Source organism: Microcebus murinus, chromosome 22, assembly GCF_040939455.1.
Source record: "Microcebus murinus isolate Inina chromosome 22, M.murinus_Inina_mat1.0, whole genome shotgun sequence".
Classification (NCBI taxonomy): Eukaryota; Metazoa; Chordata; class Mammalia; order Primates; family Cheirogaleidae; genus Microcebus; species Microcebus murinus.
The window spans coordinates 14850185-14860547 of record NC_134125.1 but is presented as its reverse complement, the minus strand read 5'-3'; the positions used below and the strand labels follow the sequence as shown (position 1 = coordinate 14860547).

At 50.8% G+C, this 10363-nt stretch overlaps 1 protein-coding gene and 1 long non-coding RNA gene across 3 annotated transcripts in view; one reads left to right on the top strand and one right to left on the bottom strand.

Moving 5' to 3' along the window:
- The first annotated feature begins 1714 nt into the window (after positions 1–1714).
- Positions 1715–10363, top strand: part of OASL (2'-5'-oligoadenylate synthetase like) — a 14203-nt gene continuing 5554 nt past the window's right edge. For both annotated transcript variants that reach the window (XM_012756644.2, XM_075996621.1), the window contains exons 1-4: positions 1715–1914; positions 5363–5645; positions 6875–7050; positions 9745–9986. In XM_012756644.2, the coding sequence (XP_012612098.2) occupies positions 1717–1914; positions 5363–5645; positions 6875–7050; positions 9745–9986 (899 nt within the window). In that variant the 5' untranslated portion in view covers positions 1715–1716. The remainder of the gene's footprint in view (positions 1915–5362; positions 5646–6874; positions 7051–9744; positions 9987–10363) is intronic.
- Positions 7384–10363, bottom strand: part of LOC142863476 (uncharacterized) — a 10997-nt gene continuing 8017 nt past the window's right edge. Inside the window, exons 2-3 of the long non-coding RNA XR_012914257.1 lie at positions 7763–7835; positions 7384–7544 (exon numbers count right to left, since the gene is read on the bottom strand). This is a non-coding gene — a long non-coding RNA (uncharacterized LOC142863476). The remainder of the gene's footprint in view (positions 7545–7762; positions 7836–10363) is intronic.

Sequence of the window (10363 nt, the reverse complement as noted above, 5' to 3'; positions counted from 1 at the left end):
ATTAATTGGCCAACTGAAAATACATACAAAAAACATGAGCCGGGCATGGTGGCGCATGCCTGTAATCCTAGCACTCTGGGAGGCCGAGGCAGGTGGATCGCTCAAGGTCAGGAGTTCGAAACCAGCCTGAGCAAGAGCGAGACCTCCGTCTCTACTAAAAATAGAAACGAATTAATTGGCCAACTAAAAATATATAAAAAAAATTAGCCAGACGTGGTGGTGCATGCCTGTAGTCCCAGCTACTCGGGAGGCTGAGGCAGGAAGATCGCTTAAGCCCAGAAGTTTGAGGCTGCTGTGAGCTAGGCTGATGCTCTGGCACTCTAGCCCGGGCAACAGAGTGAGACTCTGTCTCAAAAAAAAAAAAAAAAAAAAAAGATTCAACTCCTGCCCACCTGTCCAGGTACACCTCTCCCCTCTCCCCTCTCCCCTCCTCACCTTCCAGGTTTACAGCATACCTCAGTCCCTGGCAGCACTAGCCTTTACCTGTGCTGTGCCCACTCCCTCCTCTAAGCAGGTGTCTGCTGGCACCAAGTGAAATGCTTCCACCCGGCTTCCAGTTTTCTGTGCCTGTTTTTCTACTGAGCACACATCACACCTGGCTCTCAGAGTCTCCTTTTTTTTTGAGACAGAGAGTCTCACTCTGTTGCCCGGGCTAGAGTGCCGTGGCGTCAGCCTAGCTCACAGCAACCTCCAACTTCTGGGCTCAAGCAATCCTCCTGCCTCAGCCTCCCGAACAGCTGGGACTACAGGCATGTGCCACCATGCCCGGCTAATTTTTATATATATGTGTGTGTGTGTTATATATATATATATATATATATATATATATATATATATATATATATATATATATATTTTTTAGTTGTCCAGCTAATTTCTTTCTATATTTTTTATTAGAGACGGGGTCTCACTCTTGCTCAGGCTGGTCTCCAACTCCTGAGCTCAAAGGATCCTCCCGCCTCGGCCTCCCAGACTGCTAGGATTACGGGCGTGAGCCGCTGCGCCCGGCCTAGAGTCTCCTTTTCTCCCCCACTGTTCTGGGAGCCCCTTGGGACAGGAACCTTGTCTTGCTTTGTCTCCCTTGCACAATGTCCAAGCACCCAGCAGGCCCTCAGTAAATGTTTAGCGAGTGAATCATACTTGTTGAACCCACTTTGCGAGTAGTGGATGCGGGGGCTCGGAGGGGTAGGGTCTGTCAGAGGGCAGGCTGGAATTCAAGGTCTGCTCCGTCCCTTCCCAGAGTTCTCCTCCTCACCCTCACTGCAAGCAAGTCCCTTCTCTTTCTGAGCCTCAGTTTCCCTACATGAGTTGGGATGACTCACACCATCCAACTCTAGCATACTGGGCGAGTTGCCCTCTCTAGGGTCAAACACGAGGCCATTTCAGTTTCCAAACGTCATGAAAGGGAAACTCTAAGAATTGAGAATCGAAACCAATAGCAAAAAGGTTGGCGAGATGCCAGGCGTGTTAAGGTGGCTCCGGACAGTCCAGCCTCAGCCCAGTGTCCGTCTGCGCCCCTGTCCCAGCAAGGGGTCCCCAAGAAGGGGAACCCCAGGTCAGCACAGTCACACCTGGTATCCTCTCCACTCTGGTCCTTTAACCTCCAGGGTGCTGGAGGACCGCCGAGGAGGAGCCCCCTTAAATAGGGGGTGTGTCCCGGGAGCTGGGTGGCTGCATGGCCATATATCTGTGGCAGTGGATGCTCTCCTGCCAGAGATGGCAGTGATGCAGGAGCTGTTTGACACGCCAGCCTCCAGGCTCAACTCCTTCGTGACTCAGTGGCTGCAGCCGTGCCGGGAGTGGAAGGAAGAGGTGCAGGAGGCAGTGAGGACCGTGGAGCAGTTCCTGAGGCAGGAGCACTTCCAGGGGGAGCACGGGCTGGACCAGGAGGTGCGGGTGCTCAAGGTGGTCAAGGTGAGCCTGGGTCCCTCCACCACCCCGGCCAGGGCAGGGCAAAACCCAGCGTTGCGTCCATGTCCCTGAGGATGCTGGGGACCAGGGGGGCTCATTACCCCTAGCGTGTGATGCTGACATCTCAGGACACCACGCGCCACCCCACCTAGCTCTCCACACCCCTCCGCACCACACCTTGAGCAGAACAAATCGAATAACAGCTCACATTTTGGGGCGCACTAACCTAATCCCTTAGCATGTAACATCTCTAATTCTTGCACCCCGTAAGGCAGGTACTGTTCTTTTCCCAGTCTACAGATGAGCAAAACGGAGACTCAGAGGGTTAAGATTTATATCAGACAAATGTAATGCAGGGACTTTGACTGGATCTCGGTAGAATAAACCACCTGTAAAATACAGTTTGGGGGCTACTGGGGAAATTTTAATATGACCTGGGTTTTAGATAATATATAAGGGAATCGTTGTTGATTTTTGTTAGGTAGAATAGTAATTTTGTGGTTATGGGAGAGAATGTTCTTCTTGTATGGACACAAACTCTAAAGTATTTAGGGACAAAGTTCCTTGGAGTCTGTAATTTACTTTCAAGTGGTTTAGATGAAGCAAATGTGCCCAGCAATTTAGACTTGTTGAATCTTCCTGGTTGGGTATATGCGTGTAATAGTGTCCATCATATTGTCTTTCTATTTTTCTATATGTTTAAAATGTTTGATAATAAAAAGAGGCTCAGAGAGGTGAGGTGACTGGCCCAAGGTCACACAGCTAGTGCTGGATCTGCGATTTGAACCTCACTCCACAGCCAGGGATCCAAGCTCCCCCTCTGAGATTTTTCTCCAAGCCCTTCCTGCCACCTCCTGTGCTAGACAGGATGGGAACTCACAAGGGTCAGAGCTAGAGAGTCCCTGGAGAATCAGACAGTCTCAGCCAACCCCTCTCTTAAATATTAAGAAAACTGGGGCACAGAGAGGGTGAGAGACGTTCCAAGGTCACACAGCAAGTTGGTAGCAAAGGCAAGACTAGAATTAGGACTCCTGACTCCCAGCCTAGTGCTCTATTTGTCTCTAGGGGCAACCAAGTCAGGAAGGAAAGCTCGGAAAGCCCCAGGCTCCCATCTCTTCTTCGCACCTAACCCCAGCATCTAGAGCCCCAGGCTGCATGATTTAGAAATGAGAAACCACAAACTTTGACATCAGTCTCCTGACTTCTCCCCTCACGAGCTCTGTGGCTCAAACCCTCAGTCTTCTCGTCTGTGGTTGGGGACAGATCACTGTCACCATCGTCATTTCTCCCTCGCCAAGCGAATGGGGTCCAACAGGCTACGTGACTGGTGCACGGTAAATGCTCAAACCCCAGAAGCATCCTTGCAATTCCTGCCCAAGCTTGATTCTGGGCCTGGGGCACCAGTCCGACGCAGGCAGACCCTCCCAGACCACCCTCCCCAGACCAAGCCTGAAAACAAAGTGGACATCATGGGGGTGTCTAAAAAGAGGAGAATGCTGCAAACAGAATGAGTTTTAATGGCAGGAAATGGTATTTACCCAAGCCTCCAAGCCTCCCTGGCGGCTGTAGTCACCTCTCCCCTGAAACCACTAATTGACTAACGAGGAATGATACTGACCCCCCTTCCTCCTCCCTCCCTGCTGGAAATCTAACAAGCTGAGCTAGCCGCCATCAGTGAGTGCTTGTCTTCAAATGCATTGGGCATATGTAGGTTCAAACTAAAGCAAGTCGGGCAGCCTGTTCTGGATTGTTCTTTCCTCTCTGCCTGGATCCGCCCCCTGGGAAAGGCAGAAAAGGCAGTCTAGACGCAGCCTCCATGGGGAATGTGCCCTTCATCCACACACACGGTGCCACTCCCGCCCCCCTCAGTGGGCTGGACGTGCGGGGTCTGAACGCTGGTAGGGAAGAGGATAGGAAAGGAAGGAAGAATGTCGGGGGGCTCCCCCTTCCTGGGAGCAGAGCCTGGCTCACAGCCTGGGGTCACGGGGTAGAAAGAGGCATAAGAACTGCCCACTATTTACATTCTGACTCTTCCTCAACTCTGGGACCCTGGCGAGCTGATTAACCCCTGACAGCCTCAGTTTTCTCATCTGTATATGGGGGATGATTGTCCCAGCACCCACTTCAATCGGTGGCTGTGAGGATTGGAGAGGATAATATGCATAAAGGGGCTTCCAGGGGTGGCAGACACTGGGAGTGCTCAACTTCTGATGGCTGGATTATAATTTATGTGCAGTGACTCCGCCCACCGGAAAAGGCCACCTAAGGTCTGATGCCTGCCCAGCGAGTGCACCTCCGGACACGGAGTGAGTTGTGGGGCTCGCTGTGTACCAGAGGCAGCAGGCATGGAGAGCAAGTCTAGGATCTCAGAACATCAAAAGGTCCCCTTCAGATCAGACCCATCCAGGCTCAGGCTCCTTCTGTTACAGATGGGGACGCTGGCACCCAGGCAGCAGAAGGGACTGCCTAAGTCAACAACATCAAGAGGAGGAAGAGAAATATATCGCCAAGTTTCCACGTGCCAGCTACCTCGCCAAACTCTTGGCATGTGTCGTTTTGTCTGACCCTCCCAGGAATCCGCTGACTCACGTCCCATCCTTACTTTTCATTTTACAGGACTTAGGGCTCAGCTAAGAAATGATTACTCAGGCCGGGCGTGGTGGCTCACGCCTGTAATCCTAACACTCTGGGAGGCCGAGGCAGGAAGGATTACTTGAGGTCAGGAGTTCGAAACCAGCCTGAGCAAGAGCAAGACCCACATCTCTACTAAAAATAGAAAGAAATTAATTGGACAACTAAAAATATATAGAAAAAATGAGCCGGGCATGGTGGCGCATGCCTGTAGTCCCAGCTACTCCGGAGGCTGAGGCAGGAGGATCGCTTGAGCCCAGGAGTTGGAGATTGCTGTGAGCTAGGCTGATGCCACGGCACTCTAGCCCGGGCAACAGAGTGAGACTCTGTCTAAAAAAAAAAAAGGAAAGAAAGAAAAGAAATGATGACTCAGCGAAAGAACAGGGCAAAGGGTCAAGATCAAAGTCAGGCTCCCCCATTCCACAGCCCATGGCTCTTGTCCACCGGGCAAACCTACTCCCTGCTTTCTAATGTCATGAAATTATTCAGACACCCGGGAGGCCTTAAACAGCCCCACGGAGCAGGCGTGACTGCCGCTGTGGCGGTGGCATGACGCCCTGCGTGAGCAGCCTGCCCGGTGGCAGTGCCATGTGGCAGACAGGAAGGAAGCCTGGGTTTAGAGTCGGGTTGCAAACGGTGGGACCACAGGCGAGTGACTCATCCTCTTGACGTCTCGGTTTTCTCACCTGTAAAATGGGGGTGTTATGTGATCCACCCATCTCTCGGGGTGGGTGAGCATTCAACGGGAGAATGCGTGGGAAGTGCCTGGGGGGGGTGCGCGGCTGGTGGCCCCAGGGTGACGAGGCTCTGCGTTCCGCAGGTGGGCTCCTTTGGGAACGGCACGACTCTCAGAGGCAGCCGGGAAGTGGAGCTGGTGGCGTTCCTGAGCTGTTTTCGTAGCTTCCAGGAGGAGGCCAAGCACCACAGAGACGTTCTGAGGCTACTATGGAAAAAAGTGTGTCGTTCCCAGGACCTGCTGGCCCTTGGGCTCACGGATCTAAGTGTGGTCCAGGGAGTCCCCGATGCCCTCGTCTTCACCATCTATACCAAGTGGACCATGGAGCCCATCACCGTCACCGTCTGGCCTGCCTACCGAGCCCTGGGTAAGGGGAAGGGACACACCCAATTCACATACCTGCCTTCCCCTGGAGATCTGGCACTCACCTGCACCCACCTGCATTCATGCATTCATTCTACCCATGTGCTGTGCTGAGGGCTGGGCTGGGGCAGTGCACAGGACTAATTCAACTCTGGCCATCGTGCCACTCAACTTGGAAAACTGAAATTTGTCAAGGAATCACGCAGATAAACACACCATTGCAAATGGCAGTAAGTACTCAGAGCAAAACAGTAGGGTCCCCCGGGTAACCACAGATGGGGTGCTCGGGAAGTGATTCAGTGCAGAGAACATTCAGAAGGAGACAAGTCCCAGTGAGGTGAAGGAGCTACGACTGTCACCACAAGTGCTTCTATTATGTGGCACTCACTGTGGACGGCGGGGGGTGAGGGGTGTCCATCACTATTTGGGTTTTCCTAGAAGACTCTGGGACGAGGATGCGAGGACAAACAGTTTACCTGGGAGGTGATCCCAGGAAACAAGAGTAGGGACGCAGGGAATGGAGACGGGGAAGGGAAGAATTCAGTGTGAGCCAGTCGGCACCCTGAGCAACCGGGCTTCGCGCCCCTGGAGAACTCCACGCGACAATATAGAGCACATGTCAACCTCACCCCAAGTGGGATGCCGGAGTGCTTAGTCTCCACCTTCCCAGCAGTCACTGGCTGCGGGCTGCTTCCTGGGGCATTTGTTGTTAGTCTTCGGGGAGAGTCCTAGGTGTTTGAAGTAAATCGTGTCTGCTGCAAGCCCAGACGACATAGGTTCCATCTCAGGTGCCAGCTGCTAAGAACTGCAGTGGCTGCGTGGAGTTCCTCTACGGGGAAGGCGTCTGGGGTGGGATCTGATCTTACTTAGCAAGAAAGAGAGAGCTGAGATGCTTGAGTGATGCCCACCATGCAACTGGTTCTCCCCTGTGAGCTTGGAGGGGTTCCAATAAATTACCCAGAAAGAGATCCAAAGCAGACATTGAGGAGAACCGTGGCCGTTGGGGACATCCAAGGAGGACAACAGTCCTGGAGTGGCCGGAGGCGTGGAAAGCCCAATGTCGGTTCTCCAGAGCAAGAATGTCACAGAACGGACAGACAAACAGATGTGAGGTCTCTGGTGTCCCTGGAGGGACAACTCCAGTGCATAAGCAGGCTGTCCCCCAAAGATCACTTATCCCCGCACCCTGCTTCCTCAATCCCCGATCTCTCTCGTTGCTTCCTCTCTCCTCAGGGCCGTCTGACGTCAGCTCTCAGCCACCCCCTGAGGTCTATGTGAGTCTGATCGAGGCCTGCGGTGACCCTGGAAATTTCTTCCCATCCTTCAGTGAGCTGCAGAAAAACTTCGTGAAATATAAGCCCACGAAACTGAAGAGCCTCCTGCGCCTGGTTAAACATTGGTACCAGGAGGTGAGCCGGCTGCTGAGACGGGGGCAGGAGGGAGGGACGGAGGAAGGTGGAGATGAAAAGCGGAGGCCAAGTTTACCATCGTAGGAAACTTGCTTCGTGGGGAAACAGAGGCAGAGGCAGAGTGAGAGAGAGAGAATGCTGGTCTTTTGAACTGTAAAGTGAAACAATCACCAAAGAAAATGGGAAAAGAGAAGACAGAGAGGAGAAAGAAAGAGAGAAGAAAGGAGAAAAATAGGTGACCTAGAGCATTTCAATAAACAGTGTTCCAATTACAGGCTAGCACCGGCTGATGTCAATTTCTGCACTGGCACTGTGCGGTTAATCGGGCAAGTTAAGGACTAACAGGAGGAAAGATTCATTTCATTCCACCCTAGGAGTGGAAAAGAGGGCGTAGTGCAGTGTAAACAGCCCATGAGGTGCATTTCTCAGGCAATACTTTATTCTGTTGGGGAAATAAGGTTTTCCCCTGGGGATAATCTCAGTGAAACCTCCAACTGCAAAACAAAAATCAGAGACAAAAATCATTTACTAAATAAAACTTACAGAGAAGTTACAAGGGAATAGGACTGCAGAAAGACTTTAATCTAATTAAAAAAATATATAGGGGGGAGGGAGGGAATGGGCATTTATTGAAACTTTAAAATCTGTACCCCATAATATGCCGAAATAAAGAAAAAAATATATAACAGGGATTTAAAGAAAAAACAATTACCCAGATGACTAGATTTATGGACAATCTCTGTTCTTGGTGGACAGACAGCAACTTCCCCACATGCTTATCTTATCTAAAAAGGTAAGGGATAAGGTTGTTTTTGTTTGAGTCAATGACTTATAGGAAAGGCTTGAGGTTTCATTTATTTGGGGGACTAGAATTAGACAAGATAACCCTGTTTTTGTTTGTTTGTTTGTTTTAAGGTGAAAAGGTTGTAGTTTTCTGACTGTCGGATGTGATATAAATATGTATTTTTTAATGGCCACAGGACAAGATATCCAGTCTGCTTCCACAAACTAAACAGCTAGATTTTTGAAAGAAATTTTCACTTTCTAGGTGAATATTAGAAAGATTCTTAAGACAGGAAGTGTATCAGTTAAGATCACTTAAAAGAGGCCGGGCGAGGTGGCTCACACCTGTAATCCTAGCACTCTGGGAGGCCCAGGCAGGCGGATTGCTGGAGGTCAGGAGTTCGAAACCAGCCTGAGCAAGAGCGAGACCCGTCTCTACTATAAATAGAAAGAAATTAATTGGCCAACTAATATACATAGAAAAAATTAGCCGGGCATGGTGGCGCATGCCTGTAGTCCCAGCTACTCAGGAGGCTGAGGCAGCAGGATTGCTTGAGCCCAGGAGTTTGAGGTTGCTCTGAGCTAGGCTGACGCCACGGCACTCACTCTAGCCTGGGCAACAAAGTGAGACTCTGTCTCAAAAAAAAAAAAATTACTTGAAATATTACTTTCTTTTATAAGTAACAGAAAAGCACAAAAACCAACTCAAACTAGCTTAAACAATAAAAAGAACTATCAGCTCATGTATGAAAATCTGTAACAGTGGGGAGGGAGCTTCAGGCACTGTTTAGTGAGGGTTCTAACTCCATTTCTTGATAATTCCCTGGGAGAGAGCTTGTTGGTACTCAGGCTCCTTTCCCTCATGGTGGCAAAATGACCACAGATGTTCCTGCCCTCACATCCACACATGAGAGGACTTCTCTTCTTTCAAACACTGAACAATAGAACTAGGCTTTACTCTAATTAAGCCAACTTAGATCACATGCCTTATCTTGAACCAATACTTGCAAGGGGGATAAGTTTATATTGATGGGCCTGTACCAGTTAGAGCCCACCCTGGAGCTTAGGATGGGATCAACCAATCCAAACATCATGTCTCCTATACAACAAAGAAGGAAAGAATGTCTGCTAGAGAGGCAGTCCCAATCTTCACTACAGAATTTCATTCATTACCATTCCCCCCCCCCTTAACTAAGAAGCCCTTTCTTTAAAAGAAACCTTTCTCAGAAGCTCAATAGATTAAACTGGGGCTGCTTAGGCTGGAATGATGGTGGCAGAGCCCAGTGTGATCGCTGCTTGGGCCACCTCTGCCTAACCACACTCAGGAGTTACGTCTGTCAAACACATAGTGAAGCCCAGTGGACTAACCCAGCCCCTTAACTCTAAAATGGGGAAACCTGCCGGGCGCGGTGGCTCACGCCTGTAATCCTAGCACTCTGGGAGGCCGAGGCGGGCGGATTGCTCGAGGTCAGGAGTTCGAAACCAGCCTGAGCAAGAGCGAGACCCCGTCTCTACTATAAATAGAAAGAAATTAATTGGCCAACTAATATATATATATAGAAAAATTAGCCGGGCATGGTGGCGCATGCCTGTAGTCCCAGCTACTTGGGAGGCTGAACTACTTGGGATTGCTTGAGCCCAGGAGTTTGAGGTTGCTGTGAGCTCGGCTGACGCCACGGCACTCACTCTAGCCTGGACAACAAAGCGAGACTCTGTCTCAAAAAAAAAAAATTAATAAATAAAATAAAATAGGGAAACCAAGGCCCAGAGAGGGAGAGTGGCATGGCCAGTGTCACACAGCCAGTAGGCGGCACGGCTGAGACCAGAACTTGGATTTCCCAGTTTCTGGTCCAACGCCATCCTTACCCTGAGTCTTGGAGTCTCCTTTTCCCTTCTCGTCTCTCTCAACAGTACGTGAAAGCCAGGTGCCCCAGGGCCAACCTTCCCCCTGTCTACGCCCTCGAGCTCCTGACGATCTATGCCTGGGAGATGGGGACGCAGAAGGATGAGAAGTTCCAGCTGGACGAGGGCCTCGTCACTGTGATGGAACTGCTCCAGGAGCACGAGCTCCTCTGCATCCACTGGACCACGTACTACACGCTCCAGAGCCCGGTCATCAGGAACTTTCTCAGAAAACAGTTCCAAAAAGACAGGTACTGGACCACTGCTCACCCACAGAGGAGGGAGCGACACGTGGCATAGAGGGTCACAGGCTGGCTGTATCAGGTCGTGAGGCCGCCACAGTGTCATACCGACAGGGGGCGACCTGCCAAGGCTCCCTGTCTCTGTAAGCCTTTTCCTACTTCCCCGAACCACCCCTCCACCCCACCTGCGCCCTCTTGCTCCCAGAAGACCATTTCAGAGCTTTGCAGAGATAGCGTGGGAAGATGGAAACCATCTCAGGGACCCAAGCTTCCATCCCAGCTCTGGCATTTCCTCACCGCCGTGAGCCTCGATTCTTCCTCTGTGAGACAGGAATGAACTGGTACCCGCAATGCAGGGCTGTTTTTTTTTTTTTTTTTTTTGGCAC